The 25,671-nt window shown below is 36.3% G+C and overlaps 1 protein-coding gene across 8 annotated transcripts in view; it reads left to right on the forward strand.

Moving 5' to 3' along the window:
* VEZT (vezatin, adherens junctions transmembrane protein) overlaps window positions 1–25,671 on the forward strand; it is a 68,898-nt gene that overhangs the window by 18,619 nt on the left and 24,608 nt on the right. For 3 of the 8 annotated variants that reach the window (XR_013449315.1, XR_013449316.1, XM_036085876.2), the window contains exons 2-6: window positions 7,382–7,516; window positions 11,547–11,633; window positions 18,474–18,649; window positions 20,481–20,756; window positions 23,505–23,654. Coding sequence is in view for 6 of the 8 variants with exons in the window: in XM_036085876.2 (XP_035941769.1) it covers window positions 7,382–7,516; window positions 11,547–11,633; window positions 18,474–18,649; window positions 20,481–20,756; window positions 23,505–23,654 (824 nt within the window). In the remaining 2 variants the exon portion in view is untranslated. Of the gene's footprint in view, window positions 1–7,381; window positions 7,517–11,546; window positions 11,634–12,847; window positions 12,953–18,473; window positions 18,650–20,480; window positions 20,757–23,504; window positions 23,655–25,671 lie in introns of those variants that run through there. The other 5 variants (XM_036085877.2, XM_078076427.1, XM_036085881.2 and 2 more) reach the window with 5 other exon arrangements.

Here is a 25,671-nt window from a genome sequence, read left to right on the forward strand (position 1 = left end):
CAGTTGGACCATGGATGGAATGACCCTTAGAGTGACGAACAATTACCTTTACCTCATTCTAATAATAAAATCTCCACCCAGGAAGGAGCACAAGCCTCATTTATAGAACATATGATATATATAGGCATGTGTCCTTTTTTTTTCTTTTAAGATTTTATTTATTTATTTCACAGAGAGAGAGAGAGCACTTGCAGGGGAGTGGCAGGCAGAGGGAGAGGGAGAATCAGGCTCCCTGTTGAGCAGGGAGCCCCATGTGGGGCTCGATCCCAGGACTCTGGGATCATGACCTGAGCCGAAGGCAGACGCTTACCTATCCCCTTTAAAAGGAAGCAAAACTCTCCCACCCAAAGGTAGACGCTTAACCGGCGGAGCCACCCAGGTGCCCCTATAGACATGTTTCCTTAAGACACATGGGCCACCTTATGCCTGTCTTTAGTGGTGGCAAGGCACCCCTATATAAATATTCATTCTAATCCTAAATAAAAGAAACCCATTCGCCCTGCTTGGAGAGTCAGGCTTTAGAAGTTTTTCCCATGCTCTACTTATTTGCTGCAAATAAAGTTTCCTTTGTGTGACAGCTCACCTGGTGTAGTTTCTCTCTGTGACTCACCAAGAAACAAACTCACGTTAGTTCGATTATAGTATCACCTAATACCTAGCCTGCATTTGGATTTCGAGTATCTAAGAAATGTCTTCTTATAATTGTTCAAACCAGGATCTAAACAAAACCCATACATCACATTTGGGTGATATGTCCCTTTATCCTTAAGCGGTTTTCTCCACTTCCTCTGCCTTTATTATATCGCTTATTTGTTGAAGAAACTGGGTAATTTGATATGTAGAACTTCTGTATTTTGGCATTGACTGATTGCATGGGATAAGATGGCATTTGATTTAGCACAAAATTATAATATTTTAGCATACCACTTTTTTATCTTGTTTCTCAGAGAACATCATGAGTTTTGTTTTACCACTTGAACAAGTTTAAGAAACCCATAGCATCCTTATTTTGTACTTAAGGAAGCTGGGACCAAGAGAGGATTTTCCTGAAACATAGCAGCCTACCTAGAAAGTGTTCACTCAGTATTTTCCTTAGTAGTTGAAAGCAATGGTCCTATCAGAAGAATCATATAATGAAACTTTTTAGTGAGGACCTCACCTGTTTTGTTTTCTTCCCTGTGCCTAGATATTGCCTGGCACATAGAAAATGTTCAATCAGTATTTATTATTGAAGGAGTTGCCTAATTCTGCCATGTTGTCATGTTGCCTGTTCCCTCTCTGGCCTAGAACCTGGAAGGTTACAACTTGTTTTCTCTGTAAGGTTTAAAGCAGTTTAGAAGAGGGACACCTGAGTGGCTCAGTCGATTAAGCATCTGACTCTTGATTTCAGCTTGGGTCATGATCTCAGGGTTGTGGATCAAGCCCCATGTCAGGCTCTGTGCTGACATGGAGTGTGGAGCCTGTTTAAGATTCTCTCTCCCTCTCCCTCTGTCCCTGCCCCACGCATGTGCACACTCTTTCTCTCTGTTAAAAGAAAAAAATAAATAAGTCTGCTTAGAAGAGAGAACAATGATGAAAGTATTTTACCCATCACCTCAATTTCGGCACCAGTTTATCTTCCTTTTTAAATGCAAACCAGCAATATGGTACTGGCACTTCTATAGAAGGCACCACAAATCCTGCAGAAAGCAATCAATGCATTAAATGAGTGTTTCAAGCTTTATATATCCACTGGTGTGGGATCCGTTATCTTTAATGGGTGGGTGGGCATGAGGTGCAGGTAGTCTTGGACTTAAATGAGTCATTTTCTTGAAGTGCTTGTTCAGCAAAAATGTTGGGGTTTCCTGTCTGTTTTTGTTTATTTTTCTTACAAAAATATGTTTAAGCCATCAGAAAAATTTCAGCAACAACCAAAGACTCTTGGCTGTCTTTCATTTAGCAAAATTCTTTCTGGTGCTATGATGTGTGTTTTCTGTCAGCTAAAATTTACAGGAATAGTGAACCACAAGGATTTCCTGAGGAGAAGCTCCCACATGCTGTGTCTGAGGTTTCTCATGTTTCTTTTGGCAACAGTAACATTCTCCAATACTACAAAATTATAGTTTGAGTCCAGTGCTAATAATTTCTCTTCAAGAAAACAACTTAACTGAAACATTGCGGTTCTATTTTGGCTTGAACTAAGGAAAAAACGTTATAACAGAAAATTACCTATCATCACCTACTCTGCCTTACCCTCCACAAAAAAAAGTCCCTTCTGAGGCTCCCATCAACCTATAATAATACTCACTATATGAAACATAGAAATTTCAGTGTATTTGTTTATAAACGTAACAACCCCAATCCTATAAATAGAGTGGTTAGGGCGGTTGCAGTGTGAAGCTTCATCTTGCTGTGGGCGATCACGTTTTAATATTAACACATTTGCCTTTTTCACTCTCATTCGTGTACAGAGTATGAAAAGCTCATCAATATGGTTTTATATCCCACATTAAAATTAACTTTTTCAGAACTATCACTTGTTGAGGGGCGCCTGGGTGGCTCGTTAAGCATCTGCCTTCAGCTCGGGTCATGATCCTGGGGTCCTGGGATCGAGCCCCGCATCAGGCTCCCTGCTCGGTCAGGAGCCTGCGGTCTCCCTCTCGCACTCCCCCTGCTTGTGTTCCCTCTCTAGCTATCTATCTCTCTGTGTCAAATAAATAAATAAAATCTTTAAAAAAAAAAAAAAAGAACTATCACTTGTTGAGTTTTGTTATAGCTATTCTTTGTTAATGCATTTATCAGGAAAGACCATTAAAATATTCCCTTTCCGGGGTGCTGGGGTGGCTCAGTCGGTTAAGCGTCTGCCTTCAGCTTAGGTCGTGATCTCAGGGTCCTGGGATCGAGCCCCATATCAGGCTCTCTGCTCAGCAGAGAGTCTGCCTCTCCCTCTCTCTCTGATCCTCCTCCACTTGTGCTTTATCTCTCTCTCTGTCTCAAATAAATAAAATCTTTTAAAAAATAAAATACTCCCTTTCCAACCACATATCTTTGTTTGTTTGTTTGTTTGTGTATTTTAAGTAAGCTCCACGCTGGGCTTGAAACCCAGTGCAGGGCTTGAACTTACCACCCTGAGATCATCAAGACCTGAGCTGATATCAAGAGTCAGATGCTTAACCAACTGAGCTACCCTGGCGCCCCAACTACTTACCTGTTTAAGGCTTGATTTTCTTTTCTTTTTTTTCTTTAAAGATTTTATTTATTTGACAGACAGAGAGCACAAGCAAAGGGGAGCGGCAGGCGGAGGGAGAGGGAGAAGCAGGCTCCCTACTGAGCAAGGAGCCCGATATGGGACTCGATCCCAGGACCCTGAGATCATGACCTGAGCCGAAGGCAGATGTTTAACTGACTGAGCCACCCAGGCACCCCAAAGCTTGATTTTCTTTATATACTTCATCCAGAACAATAAATTGCAACACATTGAATGAAGAAGCATATAAGAATCTGGCTATCTCCTATTAAGCCAGATAATAAGGAGATTTGCAAAATATGTTAAATAATCCACTTTGCTCAATACTTTTTTTTTTTTCATTTTGGAATGGGTTTATTGTTATTTTTAAGTAAATTAATAAGTATTTTAAATTTTTTTAGTTTTAATTTCTAATATGATAAATCTTGTTAGACATCCACAAAAACTCTTTGGGGCTCTCAATAATTTTTAAAACCTTAAACAGGTTTTGAGACCCAAAAAATCTGTGAACCACTAGTCATGATGTGGTTTTCTGAGATCTGTCAAATAATACACAGGTTATTTGGCAGTTTCAGAGAATAGTAATCTTAGCCCCCAAACATTTTTTTTAATTAATAAAATAATAATTTTACCAAAAATCCCTTTGCACTTTTAAAAAAACTGCCCATGTGCTACGAGGTCTATTTCAGTCAGTTCATCTTGGCTAATGTTCAGTTCGTTAACCAAGGGATTTTTGTTTTTCATTTGTGTGTTATCATTGGTTAAATTTTAAATTTTATTTTGGCTCAAAAGTGATTGAAGCATAGAAATAGAAATAAAACAGTATTATAAATGCTACGACTCAGAATACTGTCATAATGAATAAGAGCTTTAGAGTTCATACAGTCTGAGTTTATATGTGTTAGAAAGTGGAATGATTTGTAGTAGCAGTCCAAAAGAGGAAAGTTCAAATATGAAATACGATGGTGACTGGAATTACATTCTGTCAGATCTGCAATACCTTCATCCCTAGTCGCCAGAGATTATTCTGAAATTTTGTCAAATACTTAGTTATGTAAAGCCATGAAACAAGGCACAGTGATAACCTTGGCAAGCCAGAATTTCCCAGAACTGTAAAACAGTGCATTCCAGGGTGAAAGTGATGAATTCTGTCACTAGAGATGGGGAAGAAATCAGAACTACTAAAGCATCATTCATAGTTGCATAGCTCAAATAGATGGATGTCACACCTTCGACAAGAACGTGTGAAACCAACCAAAAAGTTAATGAAGAGTTTTAGCATTTGTAGAAAAGGCAGAATAAGGTACTGACAAAATTACTATATCAAATGACACCATTGGACATTATTGGTATTATTCAAGGCAAATGACTAATGCTGCTGTTTTTGGAAACTGTCAAATAGTAGGTGTTCCAGCTAATGGTGTTTCCAACTGAGTATGTATATGTATGCTCTTAGTTGATGTGCAGAACATGGAGAACAAAGTATTCATTGTTTCTCTTCTGTTTAATCATGTTTACAAGTATGTTACACATAATCCATTTTGTTATTTTGTGAGCTGTGACATAAACTGGAAAAGGAAGGGACTTTGGGGTCAGTGCTGACACAGCATCAGTTAAGTGTGTAGTAAGAAAGGTACTAGAATTTGAATGAAAAGAAGTTTGATCCCATCCCCACCCACGAAGCCTCTTGCCAGAGAACAGGTAGCAATCAAGAGTATGCCTCAGTATATTGACTGAGCATTTAATTAGAACAGGAGTCAGCAGACTAGCTGTTGGGCCAGGTTTGTCCTCTGTTCCCCACCTATTTTTCTGTGACTGGTGAACACAGAGTAGACTTTACGTTTTTAAATGGTTGGGGAAAATATCAAAAGAATGATATTTTGTGACACATGGAAATTATAAGAAGTTCAGTATTTCCATAAATAAAGTTTTACTGGAGCATAACCACACTCATTGGTTTATGTATTGTTGTAGCTGCTTTTGCACTACAGCAGCAGGATTGATTAGTTACGAGAGAGACCATATGGCCTGCAAAGTGTGAAATATTTACTGTCTGGCCTTTTACAGAAAAACTTTGACAACGCTGGAATTAGAGTAACTCCACTTTGATCCATCTTATTTATTGTTCTTCCCCATGGGAGTTCATTGAAGAAAGGGTTCTACTGCCTTAAAAACAAGCTTTTTTTTTTTTTTTTAAGTATGTAAACTTTTCAAAAGGTCACCCCAACCGAACAAGCATTCTTGTTCTTTTGCCACTCTGGGGACAGAGCAGGGAGGAGTTCACAATTCATTTTGGAAATACTTGAGTAATTCAAGGCAGTATTTGAAGATACATTATGGGTGATACAAAAATTAACCATTTGTGCCAACAGAGATTTAAGTCTGGTAGAGAGATAAGAAACATATTCCTCCTTTTATTATAATCTTTTGCCTCTTTTTCCCAAAAGAGCATTAAACATAGCTTTAAAAGGAGGCATTTTATGTATCTTTTATTCTCTCAGATTGATACCCAGCAAATTGCTACCAGTATAAGCAAATTCCCACTGTTCCTCATTTTCCCAAACTCAGGGATATATTCCCTAAAAATACTGGTCTAATTTAACTGCCTCTCCTCTGTTTCCATAGCATCCAATACAATCCTGTAATTATTGATTTGCTTGATGTTTCTGTTTTAAACTATAAGGAAGTTTCCCTGGTATCTTCCTCTCTAGACACAGGAGGGACTGTTTGTTACTTTAGATAGTAAAATATAATATTTCAGAGTGTTGGCTTTGGAGTCAGACTTGTCCTGCTTTCTGTATCTGAGTGAATCTGTTTCCTCTTCTATGAAATGGGAATTAACAATAACAATGATAGCAATGATCATAATACTTTTTTTTAGAGTTTCTTGTGAACCTTAAGTGAAATGATGCAAGTAGAATGCTAGTTAAGCTTTTGCCACATGGTACTATGTTAGTTGTGTTGCTGATTACTATTGTTTTGATGGTGGTTGTTATTGTATCTCTACTACCTAACATAAGGTCTTTTTTAAATTAAGTATTAAATACTTTTGTTGAATGGAGTCAAGGTTTATTTTTAACCATGTTACCAGCTTTGTGCTTTAGAGAAGACTGAAAGTTAAAACTAAAGCTTGCTGTTTATCCAGAAATTTGTCCCATAGGTTTTCATCTAACAGTGATGCTTATGTATCTGATCGGATTGGAGTTTGTTTTGTTTTTTGTTTGTTTGTTTGTTTGTTTTTTGGGGGTTTTTTGGTCTGTTCCAAAACCTGTGCTCTTTCACCTGGCTTATATAAAGTTGAAGTGTAAATTGAGTGATTACTATGGGCCAGTTACTGTTCTAAGTGCTTGTATATGTTTATTTAGTCCATATAAGAGCCCTATGAACTAGGTCTTATTATTATTCCTATTTTAAGATGACACAGCTGAAACACAGGATTATAAACTGTCATAGGATACTTAGCCAGTAAGAGGCACAGTTGGGATTTGAACCTGTAGTCTGGCCCCAGAGTTTGTGTTCTTAACCACCATGTTCTAATGCTTTTATTAGCCACAGAGTCTCGTTTGCCATATGGTTGTATGTAAGATACAGCTTATTTTAGGTAACTTTCTTGGAGTTTTAAGTTTGTTTACAGTGCTGAGCGTGTGGTAGATAATACATATTTGTGCTTGAATGAATTAATGAATATGATGGTATGATAAAATTATAATTAGTGCAGTATATAATCATTGCTTAATTCTTGGCTTCAAGTAATAACTGCTTTTCACTGTAGGCCCTCTTAGGAGCTATCTATAGCCAGGCTTGGCTATTTTGAAGCAATCTACTCTAATACTACAAATATTTGGGCAAAGAAATTGCTTAACAAATCTATTTATATTCCTAAATTCATTTTTTCTTGCTGGTACCCACTTAGAAAAATCTGTGTTTAGAGTTTTTCCTTTTTTGGGTCCCTCTGTTGAATTGTTTGTAGTTTGTTTTTAGGTTTTTTTTAATGTTAGATGACATTGTGACAGATAATTCACTTTTTAATAGATGAAGCCTTAAAGAATTTGTGCATACTGGTCATGATAGTGAAGTTTGGTGTTGGATTGGCCTCTAAAATTTTTGAAATAGTAATGATACTGAAATTTGCTTTATTTTATATGTCTCTTTCAGAATTCTCCACTTTACCAGTACTTACAGGATCTGGGACACACAGACTTTGAAATATGCTCTTCTCTGTCACCAAAACCAGAAAAAAGCACAGTGACAGAGGGACAACAAAAGCGTCCTGCAAGAGCCCTGACAAAAGTAAGAAAGCATGTTCATTCTCTATGTTTAATCTTTTGTTCTTCACCTCACTGATATTTAAACTGCCTTAACCCTTACCCTTGTGAAAAAAACAAAAAAATCTTATAAGCACCTCCATGTCCTTTCTGACTCTGATAAGACTTTATTTTTTATTTCATCAGTAGTACAAAACTGTTTAGATAAATATAAATCCTTACTGTTTTGGACTATCGTAGTAATTTCTATAATGAATGGAAATTAATATGGTTGAGTATTAAAATATATTATTTCTTAAAATATTGAAGTTGTTTGGAGGGAACCAGAAAAATATACTAAAACCTTAATGAGAACTCAACCATTAGGACTTTTATATTAATTAGAATTTTTTTCTTTGCATATTTTTTAAAAGAGAGCACAAGTTATAAGAAAGCAAATTGATAACATATTTCATGAGCAATTTCAAGGATATGTGATGGAATGGGTATATTTACCTCAGTTTGTGATGCCCTTTATATCTAGGCAGTATCCTCTTATGCAATAAATATTTCAGTTGATTACAACATTGCAAGGCTGAGATACTGGAAGAATCTCCACTAATTATGTTCTGTAAAACGTATTTACTAGATTCATTTATGTTCTATTAGCCATATTTAATAAAATAAAAAAAATATTCCAGTACATTTCAGTTTTAACAAAAGGAATTCTAATTTAATAGAAAAAATAAACCAGATTACTTCATTTCTTGAGCATTCTAGTTTAATCAGTGTTTTATTATATACAAGACATCATTATTTTTTCGAGGAGGCTTTTAAAGTTTTCAATTAGTTGTTTACTCTGTGGTGATAGGGAAGTCTCTTTTCTCCTTTTCTTAGAAAAACCCCTAAAATGTGAGGTAACCAAGCTGGGCCCATTTGCAAGAGTAGAATAAATACCAGAGAAATGTTTTTTTGACTGATACTTACAGGGTAGGAATTAGAGAGTTAGAGCTTACATGGATCAGAACCAGTTTGCTAGTCCTCTGGACTTAAACTCTTTCTTCTCTCTGCCCCTTTCAAATGTGAATGTTCCTGGGAAGAGTTTTGAAAGCAAAACTGAACGATATGGCTAATAAGTTATTTATAGATTAAAACTTGGATTTGAGATTACTTGGCAACAAAAGACAAAGAATGGGCCAAGGGATAGTCTTAGGCAGGATATGGGCATTGGCCTTTTTTTGTTGTTCAAACTTGGGTTTTAAAGGTATTTAATCCTTTTCATTTTTTTTTGGTACGTATTTTTACATATAGAAGTGTTACTAATTTATAAATAAATAAAATGAGAGTTTAAGATTTACTGGTCCTCAGAAATTGAGAAATAGCCAGAGAATGTTTTTCAAAATTACCACATGTCTAGAAAGTTCCTTTAGTTTTCATATTATTTCAACTGTATGAGCTATATTTTTCTAAAATGGAGTTTTTCTAAATCCGGGACAGCTAAATTTTAGAAAGATTTGTTGTATTACTTAGTTCCTTCTCAGGGGATATATTTTTAGAATCGCCCCCAAAGTTCTGTTCAAGCAGTGAAGTATCAGTTATTTTCTTTGGAAAGCAAAGTTTTTGTATAATAAGAGATCGTGATGAAACTGTCATTAGCCTCCATCACCATTTTTTAATGTTCTTGTGAGTACTTAGTGAGTACTCTTACTGGTATTCTCACCATCAATATTCATTCTCTGTATATTTTTCTAGTTTCTTTTCCTGTGATTCTTCTTTTTTTTTTTTTAAGATTTTATTTTATTTATTTGACAGAGAGAGACACAGTGAGAGAGGGAACACAAGCAGGGGGAGGGGGAGAGGGAGAAGCAGGCTTCCTGCCAAGCATGGAGCTCGATGCAGGGCTCGATCCCAGGACTCTGGGATCGTGACCTGAGCCGAAGGCAGACGCTTAACGACTGAGCCACCCAGGTGCCCTCCTGTGATTATTCTTAAATGTTCCTTCCATAAAATTTTAACATCAGGCCTCTTCTCTCTTGGTCTGTTTTTATGAGTGATCTCATCTACTTTCTTGCCCTCATTGGCTACTTGTGTGTATTCTCCATCTTCACTGAGTTCTGGACGTTGCTTAAACATTTCACATGGCCTGTGCCCCAGGAAACTCAGATTCATATGTATAAAACAAATAAAATATTCTTTCCATATTCCCAAATTACCACTCTTAGTTATCTTAAGATTTCCTATGGCTCCCACATTAATTTGGTCACTAAATGATATATCAAGTGAACTTCTTATGTCTCTAAAATCCAACCCTTATCCATTACCATTTTTTGCTACCCTACTTGAGGCCTTTGTCATTATGTAGCTAGACTATTAAATATCCTCCTAATCAGGCTTCTTGGCTACAGTCATTTCCTGCTAGTATTGCCTCTACACTGTAGCCAGTTATTTTTCTTAAATGCTGATTTTTATTGTTTCATTTCCTTGCTTAAAAATCTTTGGTGGCTCCTCACAGCCTACAGGATAAAGTCTAAACTATTAAGGCATATAAGACCAAAGTCCTTTAAAACCTCTCTCAGTGATCATTACTGTTCCCTTCTTTCCTTGGGTCTTAGCCTGTCCCAGACTCTGCCACCGTGCCCGTGACGTGCTTCCATGGCTGTCCCCTTTCTTCGTCCTGTTCTCTTGCCCAGAATGTTCTTCCCTCCTTTGTTAAATTCCTGCTCATCTGTTAGGGCATAGCTTCAGTGTTAGCACCTCTTGACCTTTTTTCCCACACTTTCCCAGACTTTACTTTGTTTTGTAATTATTTATACCATCTCGTCTATACTAAGTTCTTGAAAACAGCAGTTATGTGTATTCATCTTTGTTCCTATGACCCTTTTTCAGTACCTGGGACATAGTAACCACTCAATGAATATAAACTCCATTTACTAGCATGGAAATGGGCTATTAACATTAAGGTAATTTTAATTTTTGGTTGATTCAGTAATACAACTTTTATTTCAATATGAGACACTTTTTCTAAAATTGATTAAAATGTCTTTCTGCCTTAGCATTGTGGAATGAAATGTTCTTAGTATTTGAGAACTTGGAGCATCCTATGGTTTTCATTTATTTTATTTTTTAAAGATTTTATTTATTTATTTTTTTGACAGAGAGAGAGACACAGTAAGAGAGGGAACACAAGCAGGGGGAGTGAGAGAGGGAGAAGCAGGCTTCCCACTGAGCAGGGAGCCCGACGTGGGGCTTGGTCCCAGGACCCTGGGATCATGACCTGAGCCGAAGGCAGATGCTTAACAGCTGAGCCACCCAGGCGCCCCTGGTTTTCATTTTGAAATACATACTATCATCATCTTGATATAGCTAGTATATAGTGTACCAAGTAAATGGGCTGCATCAGGGTAACTTCTGAGTGCTCTTTTATTTTTTTAAAAAATTAGTTAATTAATTAATTTTTTTATGTAGTGTTCCATGATTCATTGTTTGCATATAACACCCAGTGCTCCATGCAATACGTGCCCTCCTTAATACCCATCACTGGGCTAACCCATCCCCCCAGCCCGCCTCCCCCCTAAAACCCTTAGTTTGTTTCTCAGAGTCCATAGTCTCTCATGGTTCATCTCCCCCTCCAATTTCCCCCCCTTCATTAGTGCTCACCATAGCACATACCCTCCCCAATGTCTATCACCCAGCCACCCCATCCCTCCCACCCTCCACCACTCCAGCAACCCTCAGTTTGTTTCCTGAGATTAAGAATTCTTCTGAGTGCTCTTTAAAAAATCTGCTTTCAGGTCTCATTCAAAACTTATTTTTAACTTAATCTAAACCTATAGATTGGGGTCCCAAGAATATTTCTAAATAAAATCTCCAGGTGATTCTGATGTGCAAGTAAATCTAGGAATTATTAAGGAGCCTGAACATATTGACAAAGGATATAACCTAGATGATTTTTTTCTCCCTTTTTCTAATAAAAATTCTGAATTTTTTCTTCTTAATTAGAAGTAAGTTATTTGGAGTTTTTCTGCTGTTTGGGTGTGATTTAATAAATCCTATACAATGTCATTCATCTCCTTCAGCAAGGCATCCTGTTAAAAGTGGCTGAAACCATCAAAAGTTGGATTTTTTCTCAGTACAATAAGAAAGATGACTTACTTCACAAGTTGGTAAGTGTTTGCTCTACTTCTTTTTGTCAGTTTTCAGGGCTCCAGTTTACTAGTGACAGAATCTAATGAATCAGAATTTGTTTTGCTACTGATTAGGGCAGTGATTGATTCTAAATAGAAATTCTGGGCAGTTCTCTGAAAGGAGACTGCCTACTTCATGAAGTGTTAAAGTTTGTTGGTATCACCTAAAAAAAAATCAACAAGAAGTTCTTCAATAATTGTGGATATTGGAATTTGGTTTTATTAATATTATTTCATAGTTCTTCCAAGAGGTTATTAGCCATTTAGAATAGAATATTCTGGTAGTTATTGATACCTTATTTGTTAGATGACTAATTTCCTGCTGCCATCTTCCTCTACTGACAAGGATTCCTCTCAATAGGGAAAGGAATATATCCATTAGTAAGATCTTCTCCCTTTTCATTAGGAGCTTGACTGTCTGTATCCTTATCCCACAGTCTAAGATTACAGAGTTTGGGCAAAATCAAAGTCGTTCCCCCCTAATTTATTTATCATTGATCTACCATTCTCTGATAACTTCATATGTAAGATTTAATCTCCCAAGACTAATCACAGAATTTCCCAAAGACTTGGAATTGTGACCATGATCACAAATCATCTTTGTGATTCCTGTGAGGCTTGCTTTTTTTTTTTTTTTCCCCTACTCTCTACGGTAATAGATGTGATGTTTGACCTCTGACCCCCAGGAGGGATACTTCAACTTTGTGCATCCTAAGCAATGCAGAATCCAAATAGTATAGCTAAAAAATTGAAGTTATGAAGTTCTCATGTCTCTCAGAAGGAGTAATCAAGTTACAAGTAAGCAGATTTCAGGATCCTTTGCTGGCCTATGACCTTAAGATAATTATCATTCTTGTAAATTACCATTTGTAAAGAGATGTTTACAAAGTGCTTTCACATTTTGGTTTGGTAATCCAAACACTGTAAGGTTAGTGCATTTTACCAATTGGAAAGCCTGAGATTCAGACAGTTCAGTTTGGTTTAAGAATACTTAGTAAGTGAATTGTTCAAGAATGTTCAACTAGAAAGTGATAGAGTTAGAATTTGAACTCAAGTCTCCTGTTTCAAAGCCTAGGCTCTCCATTATAACATACTACCTCTCTAGCTTGAGTATTATTACGTATTGACTGACTAAAATTACTTTTTTAGCAATCCAAATGGGCAAGTTCTCTGTTCAGGGTTTCATCTTTGTAGGTATATTGAGAAGGTCAATGAAGTGTCTTGTCACCTGCGTAGAATATCATCTCTATCCAGGTGGAGCCATCCTCATTCTTCAGTGATACTAGGACTGTGGTAAGGTATATGGATCCATATACATTTTTCTGTGGTTTAGTCGTAGTCTACATAGTCCTGATCTTTTCATTCTTGGTCCTTTGTCACTGGCCACATGTTTCACTGTAAAGTGCCAGCTTCTCTACGCCTCTCTTTTGTGCCTATATTATAGAGAACTGTAAGAAGTACATGCCAGAGAAATCATTTACTAGTAATGGAACAAGGAATTACCCTGTGGCTTCTGGCATGAGATGGTTGACTTTTCCTTTGACTGTGACATATTTAAAATTTTGTTGGCTATACAGATATTGAACCAGTCCCTCTTTCCTTTTATAAAAATACTGGCAGTTGCTCCATGATAGCTGAACCTTTTGCCATTATTCCTTTTTATTAAAGTAGTACTTCTTAAAGATTAAAAAAAAAAAGTTCTTTTATAACAACTATAATGGTAGGGGTATTAGCACTTTTTAAGCACGTGTTGGCCTGTAAAGTGCTTTCACACATGTTACCTCATTTGGTCCTCATCAGCTTTATGAAGCAGCACAATCTTTAAAAAATATATAAGATCATTGAAATATATTGACACATGAATAGGGGTACCTGAGTGGCTCAGTCGGTTAAGTGTCTGACTCTTGATCTCAGCTCAGGTCTTGATCTCAGGGTTATGAGTTCAAGCCCCAGGTTGGGCTCCACGTGGAGCCTACTTAAAAAAAAAAAAAAAAAAAAGAAACAGACACATGAATAGTTCCCTTCTCTATCCCTAGGGGTAAAAACAGAAATCTCTCTATTGTTTAGCTGTGCTTCTCACACCCTTTCATTCCATACAGGCAGATATCTTCTGAGTTACCTTCTCATACCATTTTTCCGGTTAGATCCTTAAAAGAATCCTGTTACCCATCGAATCAAGTCTAGTTCATCACTTCAGCATGAAAGAGTCTGCATAATTTGGCCCTAAACTACCTTTCCAGCCAATATTTTCATCAGCCAACCCAGTCTTCCTTTTCTTTTAGTCCATATCTATTCTGTATGTCTGTGTTTGTGCTATTATACTATGGTAGAATTCTTTCCATTTTTTCTCTTTTATTGCAGTCTTTTCAATAAGCAGTCCTAGCTCTTCCTCAAGACCTTCCCCACAAACTTCAGCGTATTGGATCTCTTATTTTCTTCAACAATGTAGTAATAATTACCCATGCTATGTTTTGTAGGTTTTGTATCGTATTATGTGTGCTTTTCTTTATTGTAATTATTTCATGTGTACTAACAACATTAACAGCTAACACTTACATAGTATCTACTATGTAAATGTTTACTGTGCACCAGACACTTAATATTTTATAAATATTGACTTACTTAATTCTCACAACAATCCTATGAAGTAGGTACTATTCTTACCCTCATTTTGCAGATGAGGAAACTAAAACAGAAAAGTTGTTAACTTAAGATGTAGAACCAGGATATAAACCTAGGTACTAACTACATCTTGCACTCAGACTTGTTGAGGGTGAGCCAGAGTTCACATGGTACACCTCCCCACAGCACGGAACACCCAACCACACAGATGGTACCTACTAATACTTAGTCAATCGGAATTAGGACCTTTTAAATCTTCATTTATTTGAGACTTAGACCTGAGTCCAAGTAAAGTTATTGCGAATGTTTCTTAATATCAGCAGATGTCTATTTTCCCACTAATTTGATTGCTATATTGCAAATATACAATTTTAGAATTTATCCTTAAAAAATTTTTAATTCGATTTAATCTGATTTAATTTTGTAGCTATGATTAGAATATAGTGCAAATTCTTCCTTTCAGAGGCAGTCGAGTTACTAGATAATACTGCATTAGTTAGAGTGTCTTGTCACTTTCAAGTTTATTTGTATGTTTGGGTGATTATAGGTGGTTAGTTTGTCACATTCTTTTTTTTTTTCTTTAAAGATTTTATTTATTTATTTGACAGAGCACAAGCAGGAGGAGAGGCAGAAGGAGAAGCAGGCTCCCCACTGAGCAGGGAGCCCAGAGCGGGGCTCGATTCCAGGACCCTGGGATCATGACCTGAGACAAAGGTAGTCACTTAACCAACTGAGCCACCCAGGTGCCCCAGGTTGTCACATTCTTGAATCAAATATTCCTAAAGCTATTAGTACTGCCTCAAAGCACAATAGTTTTGAGGAAACATTATCCCAGTTTTTCAGACAGGTCTGATGACAAGGATGGTGTTAAAGAAAGTGTGTACCTGGGACACCTGGGTAGTTCAGTCTGTTAAGTGTCTGCCTTCGGCTCAGGTCATGATCCCAGGGTCCTGGGATCGAGTCCTGCATTGGGCTCCTTGCTCAGCAGGGTGCCTGCTTCTCCCTCTGCCTGCCCCTCCCCTTGCTTGTGCATGCTCTCTCTCTCTCTCAAATAAATAAATAAAATCTTTAAAAAAAAGAAAAAAAAAAAGAAAGTGTGTACCTGATTAGGCAGCATATCTATACAAGGGGCTATGAAGAGGGAAATCTCCCATTGTACATTAATAGCTTTCCCCCTCTCTGTGAGCCTTAGCTTTCCTTTAGTTAGGCTTCTTTAAACTTACCCATATATAGGTACAGAGAGGTCTCATAAAAAGGTACAATTTAAAGCTTCTGTAGCAAAAACTTAATTTTTAATCCTTAGTATTTTAATATCACTTTGTGTGGGGAATCCAAATCAAATAACAAGGCCAATGTGTGGAGATTTATTTCAAAGATTACTTGAAAAGCTGCTGTGTTCCTCCTCCTGCCATCCTTGCTTCCCACCCCTTCCCTAACAGTGGTATAAAGTGAATTATACTATTCTGTTTATGAAAATGAGGTGGTGGGGCGCCTGGGTGGCTCAGTCGTTGGGCGTCTGCCTTCGGCTCAGGTCATGATCCCCGGGTCCTGGGATCAAGCCCCGAATCGGGCTCCCTGCTTGGCGGGAGGCCTGCTTCTCCCTCTCCCACTCCCCTGCTTGTGTTCCCTCTCTTGCTGTGTCTCTGTCAAATGCATAAATAAAAAATATTAAAAAAAAAAAAAAGTGAGATGGAGTGTCAATTAATTAATTGGTTCCTAATGTTAGAATTCTGATTTTTTTTTAAGATTTTTATTTATTTATTTATTTATTTATTTTGGAGAGAGAGGGAGAGAATCCCAAGCAGACTCCGTGCTGAGCACAGAACTCAAGGCAGGGCTCAATCTCACTGAGATCATGACCTGAGCCAAAATCAAGAGTCGGACGCTTAACTGACCGAGCCACCCAGGCACCCCTAGAGTCATGATTCTAAGAAGAGAAAGGAGGCACATGAAAAGATGCTCGACATCCCTAATCATCAGGGAAATGCAAATCAAAACCACAATATGACCTTACACCTGTCAGAATGGCTGCTATCCAAAAGACAAGAAATAATAATTAAAAATTAATAAAGGGGTGCCTAGCTGGCTTAGTCGGTAGATCATATGATTCTTGATGTATACCACATTGGGTATAGATCTTTTTTTTTTTTACTTATTTTTAAAGATTTTATTTATTTCAGAGAGAGAGAGTGAGAGAGAGAGTGTGCAGGCATGAGTGCGGGGAGAGGCAGAGGGAGAAGCACACTCCCTGCTGAGCAGGGAGCGCGATGCAGGGCTCAGTGCGGGGCTCCCTGACCCAAACCCAAGGCAGACACTTAACCGACTGAGCCACCCAGGCACCCCTGGGTGTAGAGCTTTCTTTAAAAAAAGAAAAAGAGGGGCGGTCTGGGTGGCTCAGTCATTAAGCTCAGGTCATGATCCCAGGGTCCTGGGATCGAGCCCCGCGTTGGGCTTCCTGCTCAGCGGGAAGCCTGCTTCTCCCTCTCCCACTCCCCCTGCTTGTGTTCCTGCTCTCGCTATCTCTCTCTGTCAAATAAATAAATAAAATCTTTAAAAAAAAGAAAAAGAAATTAAAAAAGAAAAAATAAATATGTCAATATAGGGCTAATATTAATTTAAAACATTCTTCTCCTTCTCTAAAAGTGATGTATAACACACAATCAAGAAGATATGCACTCATAGTTGGATATATGGATCACTGCATTCCTATTTAGTCCCCATTATGATCAGCTTAGGCAGGGTAGGTAGGCTCTTGTGTGGGAATGATTAACTGGCTAAGAAGAACAAACCTGTTGTCTTCAAACCCTAGACCTAATTGGTTTTACTTTAATAGCTAAAGGCCTTGTCCATTAAAAGTTCTCTTTATTTTTATCTTATAAGAGGATCATTCTGTTCTTAAATTTAATGCATAATAAAAACTTCAAATTTTCTCATACGGCAGACTCTATATAGGGAAGTATAATTGATTACCAAAGACAGGATTTGAAATCAGAATTCTGGAAAGCTACTTAATCTCTGGGCTTTAGTTTTCTCCTCTATAGAACAGAGAGGAGGATGAAATGTACATTGTGAGGGTTACTGTGAAAGTTAACCTGTGTACTCTAATATTGCTACTTTACCTCTCACCTTTTTTGTTTTTGTTTTTGTTTTTGTTTTTTAATTTATCTATTTAAGTAATCTCTACCCTCAACATGGGGCTCAAACTCATAACCCTGAGATCAAGAGTGGCATACTCCTGCTACTGAGCCCACCAGGTGCCCCTCATCTCTCACCTTTTTACCATGTACGCTCTATGTAAAAGTAAAAGCAATGACTTGCAGTTCTAAAGAGGCTTTTGTTCTTCCCATCCCCCTCTTCCAGCTGTTTCATCTGGTCAGTTCTTGTTCATACTTTAAGACTCAGCTCAGGCATCACCACTTTTCTTTTCTCTGACTTCATTACAAGTTTTGGTTCCTCTGTGCCATTTTCATAACCCAGGTATACCTCGTTGCACTTCTTTGCACATTATGTTGTGACTGTTTACTTTTCAGTCCTCTTCATTAAACTGTGAACTCTTTAAGAGTAGAGACTTGTATGTTATGCTCATTTTTCGTGCCCTTGGTGTCAAGCGTGGTTCTTGTTGTATATATAATATTTTTCGATAGAAGGAAAAGAAGAAGGAATAAATGAGCTAGTATATGTGAAAGCATTTTGTAAACTATAAAGTGCAATGCACATATTAGTGTGGTTTTGCATTACATTCCTCAGTGTTGTGTTTTCAATATCTGAATGTCCGTTTTTAGAAGGCCTGGATCCTACTGATGTAATTCTCACTGTATTGGCTATATTATTACAGTATCCAGGGACAGCATCTTATGTTACAGGATTATAGTTTCCATGCTCTGTTCCAACAATTTAATTAATTAGACTTCACTAGGCAGGTTTATTAGTCTTTAGTTACTTCACATTTCTTTATTAAAAATTTATATTTTACATCTGGTGGCTCAGTAACATCCATCTCAATCTTTGTTGTTTCACATTTACAGTGAAACTAAAATCCCATACATCATACTAAAGATAGATTGAACTGTTGTATCTTCTTCTTGGAGGCTATACTGAAAATAAATACCCTAAATTTTGTTAGCACATTAGGAGCTTAACATTTAATACAAAATTATGTATGTAATAATGTCTCTCTTCCGTTTTTTTAATGGCAAGGATATTGGATTCCGACTCGACTCACTACATACCATTCTGCAACAGGAAGTCCTGTTACAAGAGGATGTGGAGCTGATTGAGCTACTTGATCCCAGTATCCTGTCTGCAGGGCAACCTCAACAACAGGAAAATGGACACCTTCCAACACTTTGCTCCCTGGCAACCCCTAATATTTGGTACTGTCCAGAAAACATCTATCCCTTGCTTACATATATGGTATTAGCAGAGGAAATCCATCTTCATGTTCTCTGTTGTAAAGACACTATAAACATTCCATACATTTTAACATTGTAATTAATGTAATGATACCCCAAAGGTTTAAAAAAAAAAAGTACCTTTCTAAAGTAAACACTATTTAAAGTGAAGCTGGAAAAAAATCCAATTATTACATATTTTTAATTCAGTATAATTAGTTCTGTGTTTAATAACCCAACAAGCAGGCATAACATGTGCCCCAAGGATCTCTCTTACCCATATACCTATACATGTATGTGCATGCAGTCCTAGCCACTTATGTATCTTTATAATTAATAGATTATATCATAAATGCATTATAGAAACATCAAAAATAGGATGGGACATGGAGGTAAACAGTCAGTTCTTGCTTTGTTGGCTGAGAAGCCATAGAGAATAGACTGACAGTTCAGTCCTAAAACTTTTCGACTACTTGAAGTATTTGGGTCTAATGCAGAAGTCCCAGGCCATGTTTTTAGAAAGAACAGCAAAAGGGGATTTATATACAGAACTGTTCATGTCCTCTTCCTATTAAAGTATGAGTTTATTAAGTGAACAAAATCACTGCTTGAACTATTCAAGTTATATAGGTAGTTACATAACATTGGCCTCAGATTTCTGAATTTACCTGTCTTTCCTGTCACATTGACAAATGCTTCATATTGTAACAGGTAGCAAAGTATGTCTTCCAAATCTGTAGTCACTCAGCATCATGATGAAGTAAAGCATCTTACCCTTTACAAATATAAGAATGCAAGGAACTGCTAGAAGGAACCAGGGTTTAAAGAATTTTACAGCTTTAACTCTCAAGTTTCCTTTAGGCACAGATGTGATTAAGCAACCCTGAGGCCTGTAAATACTTTTAGACTTTGCTATTAATGCATGAAAGTATATGATGAGATTTTGCTTTGATATTACCAGTATCATTTGAAAGTAAAGTATTCCAAGGGAAATTGGGACAGGTAAATATTTAGTAGGAAGCATTCTTATATGTGACTTTATAATTTGATTATAACTGTCTTCAGGTATTGTTGATTTTTTTTAGATATCCTCAGACACATCTCCCTATAGTCACCTCTTTCTTATATATATTTTTATCAAAGCCTTCATTGCTTAAAAGATGTATTTTAGTCTGTAGATTTGTAATTAACCTAGAGAAAAAAAATTCATATGTATTTTTACTTAAAGCATTGTAAAAGTACAAAGTTTGTGCATATTATGGGCTGTGGTAAGTATGTGTATTCCAGATTGATGATGATTATTTAAAATTAGTTGACTTTACTGAAACAATTACTCGAGTATATATTCCAATAGAACTATTGGAAAAATACTTATATTTTCTTGAGATATTTGTTTCTGTGCAAATAATTAGTATCTGACTTTAGGAAGAGAACTCATGACAATATTAAGATGTATTTTAATATTAAAAATAGTAAAAATTATTTTTACTTTTAAATTTATAAAATTGGATTTTAAACTCTACTTTGTTTTTAGGTTAGAAGAGTCCCTATCTTCAAAAAAAAAAAAAAAGAATCATTTCAGAAGATACCTATTACTTATGTCCTTTACCTAAACTTAGCTCACATTTTAATACCTAAGCACCATTGTTTATTTGCTAGATATTTTTAAACTATTTCACATTACTTGTTTAAATGTCATATTTTTTTAAGTCACACTTTACAAAGAAGCTAGCATTTATCTATTTTAGTAAACCTAAATTACACATCTTTCTCTAGTCTGATGGATATCATTTTCTTGGTTTCTCTGTTATAGGGATGTCTCAGTGCTGTTTGCCTTCATTAGTTTGCTCATTATGCTTCCCACTTGGTGGATTGTATCTTCCTGGCTGGTATGGGGAGTGATTCTGTTTATTTTTCTGATCGTAAAAGCTTTGAGATTATGGAGAACAGCCAAACTACAAGTAACTCTAAAAAAATACAATGTCCATTTAGAAGATACAGCAACAAATAGCCGAGCTTTTACTAACCTTGTGAGAAAAGCTTTACGTCTCATTCAAGAAACTGAAGTCATTTCCAGAGGATTTACACTGTGAGTTCATTTTTCATTTTATTTTTTAAATAATTCTTTTCTACTACATAGTTAAATTAGAATATTTATTACCTATTTTCATTTCTGTGTTGCAGTTATAGAAAAAAGTAGGTTTTTCTTAGGCACTAAAGTCTCTTAACTGTGAAAGAACAAATACATTATATGCTGGATTTAATATGTAGTATGATTTTGCTTATCTACTTTGAGAAACCAAAGAGCTTTGAGAATTATGATTATTTCTGTGTTATAATGTGATTATTTTATGAGATAATAGAGAGAGCCTAACATGGAACCTAGCATGCAAAGTTACCCAACAAATGTTTGCTTTCTTTACTCTCTGCCAGATGCTCTCTTTCCTCAGTTTAAATGATAGATGTATTGGACTTGAATTCATTTTAAAAAATTTTGCCATGCATTAATAATATTCTTTAAGTAAATGTTAGCAGATATTATAGCACTAATACTCTCAGAGTATCATGCAAATAATGATGTTTCACATTCTCACAGGAAATTAAATATTCACCAGTCTAGTCTAGTCTTACTTAAATATTAAGCTACCGGATATATAGGATATTATTCTATTATTAAAAGGGTAGTTATATTTATTGAGCACCATTATGTTCCAAATACTGTGCTAGGTAATTTTGCATATAACCAAAAGCATGCGATTACACATGGTAGAGCAAATGTTCAGATCCATTCCACCTGACTCTTGAGCGTTTCCTGGTGCACTAGGCTGCCTGCTAACCACTAACAAGTGACAGTTGTACTGTAGTATATTTAACAATTTATTTAACTCCTATAACCTTTGTAATCTGTAGGCGGGAGAAAGCAAGTACATGGTGAAGAATAATTATTACTCTTAATTACTTATACCTGGAAAATCACGAAAAGGGAGAGCAGAAGAACCTTGGTAGTCAACTCGTTCTTCACTCTGCCGTGCTTATTAAGAATAACTTAAACAGTCCTGATGGAAAAGCTGTATGTGGAAAATCACGAAACAGGAAGTGGAAGAATCTCCAGTAGTCATCTCATTCTTCACTCTGTTGTGTTCTAGAACAGTGTTTAAACAATCTCGAGCCATGAGAGAGATTTTATAATTTCTCTTTCTGCTCAATTCAAAATGTCATAGTTCTCTGAATTTTTGTCGTTCATATTGTAGTTAAAGTCTACTTGTTGGTAGAGCATAGCAAATATTAAGTTGTTTGAACATTTAGATTTTAAAAGTTAAAAACAACACTAAGTAATAACTCCTTTTCAAAAATTCTTGATTTGCACAGTATTTCATTGAGAAGACTGACTGGTTAAGCAACGTGGCTGTGTGTCAAATTAATGCTTAGGCATGTATAGGGGATTCTGTGCTTTTTGTCATTTTCCAACTTACATTATGGAATTATGTATAGAATTGGCATGAAGAACTAAAATGGGCCAGCTAGACATGATTGACCTCTGGATTATGACTTCTATCCATTGACATGCAGGCAGGCTAAAGAAATGTTGGCAAAATTGTTTCACTTGTTTCCATCTAACTGGATAATGGATTGAAAAAATTATGAGGAATAATGAATCTTGAATCATAACTTTTTTAGAAATATTTCATCTTTAAAACTGATTTATTAGTAAAATGAAACTCACACAATAATGCCATATATTGAAAACATACCCTCTTTTGTTTGCCTCAATTTGTCCTTTCTAGTGAAGAATTTAACAATTCTTTGCCTCATTTTGTTATTTTAAAATAAGCCTGACAGTCCATTGTCCTCTGTTTTTTAAATAGATTTTTAATGCCTGAATATATTTTAGTTTGGTTTAATATTTTAAGAGTTTTGAGTTAGATGTTTTGCAAATTTGTGGTTATAGTGTAAGAAATTTATAAATTCTAATATTTTACTTTGCTACTGGGAGAAGTTACTGGTTAGGTGAAAAAACTATTATCCAATAGCTGTGTAATATGTAATTATTTTTCATTTCATTTATAAAAGCATGATCTATATCATTGGTGCAAATAGGTACTCCCCATTTCTCTTTTGGAAAGTGCTATGAAATGTGCTTCCTCTTGAATAGCTTTGAGAGTAGCTCTGCCACTACCTAGTAACCCTTCCTTTGCCTTTCTACTTGCATTCCCCTGTTGGCCACTGGTCCTGTTATCTCCCTGCGTCCCCTACTTCATTTTGAGTAGGTAAGTGCCAGTGGCAGCAGGTGGGTAAGTCATTTTACCCTACTTTTATGAATGTACAGAATGTATTTCTATAAAGTTTTTGATTGTTCTGTACAAGTGACCAAAAATATGATTGATGAACATACATAAATGCATATTAAGAATGTAAAAGTATTTGTAATTAAGGCTTTCATACTTATTATAGATTTGGGTTTTGAAAACTGAATGTAAAGTAGTACCACTTTAGTATATTTTAGCAAGTAGAATGTCTATATCAAAAAATTGCAATGTCTTACATAAGTATTCCTTACATTTCTACTATATTTTGAATAAAATTTATTGTTTCCCCATATCAAAAGAAGCCTTTACTCTTTGAGATTTTAATTTTTCATTTGTCTTTTTTTTTTTTTTTGGTGACAATATATGTATCCGGGAAATGCCTATTTATGAGACCTGAGTTGGGATATTTACAATCATTTTCTATAAAAACCACGAAAAAGGATTTTTTTTCTAAGTTTAATAGAATTGTGGATTTAGGAAACAAAAACTTTAGGACACCTGTACAGTTGTATCACATTTTACTTTTCAAGTTTGCTTGACAGGGTCAGTGCTGCTTGCCCATTTAATAAAGCTGGACAGCATCCCAGTCAGCATCTCATCGGTCTTCGGAAAGCTGTCTACAGAACTGTAAGAGCCAACTTTCAAGCAGCAAGGCTAGCTACCCTATATATGCTGAAAAAATATCCTTTTCTGTCTATATGTAAGAATAAATATGCTTCCAGAGTCATGAATATAGATAGTATAGTTGCATCCTGTAAAAGTTAAGTGTAAACTGAGATCGTCTATTTTGGAGCTAATTTCCATCATCACTTCTATTTTAAAACTGGAAATGCATTCTGGGGGGAATAACAATAACAGACAGGAAGAAGGTTTTTCTGTTCTCGTGTGGCTCAGTTTCAACAAGGAAAAAACTCAAAGGCCCTCCCGTTACTGGTCCAAAGAATAAAGTCAGAAGAATCTGGCTTTTCTAGGTCTGACATTTTTAAAAGCTACTGGACCTGGCAAATTTGCGTCATGACATGGAAATAAACTGGTAACAGGAAATCCTTCCCCTTTCAAAAAACAGAGGCTCTCAAGTCAGATTGGCTAAGTTTAAATTTTAGCTGTATCAGTTACTGCCTAGGTGACCGTAAGCAAGTTTCTTAACTTTCTGTACCTTGCTTTATTCATTTTAAAAATGGCAATAACAACATACTCTTCCTGACTGTGTTTTTGTTGACATCAAATGAGTTAGTGCATCTAAAGTGCTTAGACAGTGTCTTGTGTATAATAAACACTCAGAGACTGCATGACAGTAAGTCTGTCACTTCACTTTACTACATCAGGAAATTAGTTCTGTTAATCAGGAAATAAAGGTGTATAGGATCTTTATTTCAGTTCAGATTCATAGATCATTTAAATTATGAGTAAATGAAATGCAAATATACTACTTGTACCTTCAGTATTTTGGGTACTATAGCACTGATAAATATAATGCTGGAAGTTTACAGAGTGCTTTATCATATCTTTATATATACCTTTCCAGGTAGATCTTTTTGTCTCCATTTTAGTAGGAAAACTAAATAAACTGTCTACTTTGTGTGATTTGCTTGGTGTTACATAACTTGTAAGAGGTGAAGTTGTGTCTTTTTTTTTTTTTTTAAGATTTATTTATTTATTTGACAGAGAGATAGAGAGAGAGCACAGATAGGCAGAGTGGCAGGCAGAGGGAGAAGCAGGCTCTCCGCTGAGCGGAGAGCCCGATGCGGGGCTCGATCCCAGGACCCTGGGATCATGACCTGAGCTGAAGGCAGATGCTTAACCGACTGAGCCACCCAGGCGCCCCTGTGAAGTTGTGTCTTGACTATAGGACTTAATGACTTGAAATCTTTCTATGTATATATTTTTAACTGTACCAGCTGTTCTTTGGAAATTGAAAGCATTTTAATTTTAGTCATGAACTTGTCCATTCAGTTCCCCCTCTGCCTAAATACCTGCCTGCTATGTGTTACAAAGATAGAGTAAAAACTTGTATGACTTACTTTTAAAGACTTTTGAGTATTTTCAATAGATAAACTGGTATTCATAATACAATATAAGTGCCCAGGGTGCCTTCCAGCATAGCAGGACAATGTCCTTGGCCGGCAGGGTCAGAGAATGCTTTCGAGGAGTTGACCTTGCGGATAATAAGAGTCTGCATTCCAAGTAGAACGAAGCAAAGATATGAAAAGAAATAAAGGTATGGTAGTATGGCATGTGCACTTTAAGGAGTTACTCATTCAGTAAATATTTATTGAGAATAAACTCAGTGCCAAGCAGTATGCCAGCCACTGGATTTATGGTGGTATACATAATAGACACAGTACTTACAGTTTAGTGAGGGGTAAGGGAGTGAAAAGGGATAGCCTAACAATGATTGCAAATTTATGAGTTTCCTGTGCCAGTCACTTTTCTGGGTAATAGGAACCTAGCAGTGAACAAGAAAGATAAGATCCTTGTCCTCATGGCTCTTACCTTCTAGTGGATGAGAAAATGAATAAAAAGTGAACAGATGAGCTTTTCACATATCTGTTACAAAGTAAAAAACTCCAGCAGAGTAGGATAGAGAGTGATTGGTGGGTTAATAAGGCTTTTGATTGGATCATAGGGGATGGCCTCCTTGAGGCCTTTAAATTGACATTTGAATGAGGAGAAAGATCATGTTCCAGTTTGATGAAG

The sequence above is a fragment of the Halichoerus grypus genome, chromosome 6 (assembly GCF_964656455.1).
Source record: "Halichoerus grypus chromosome 6, mHalGry1.hap1.1, whole genome shotgun sequence".
NCBI classification, from domain to species: Eukaryota; Metazoa; Chordata; class Mammalia; order Carnivora; family Phocidae; genus Halichoerus; species Halichoerus grypus.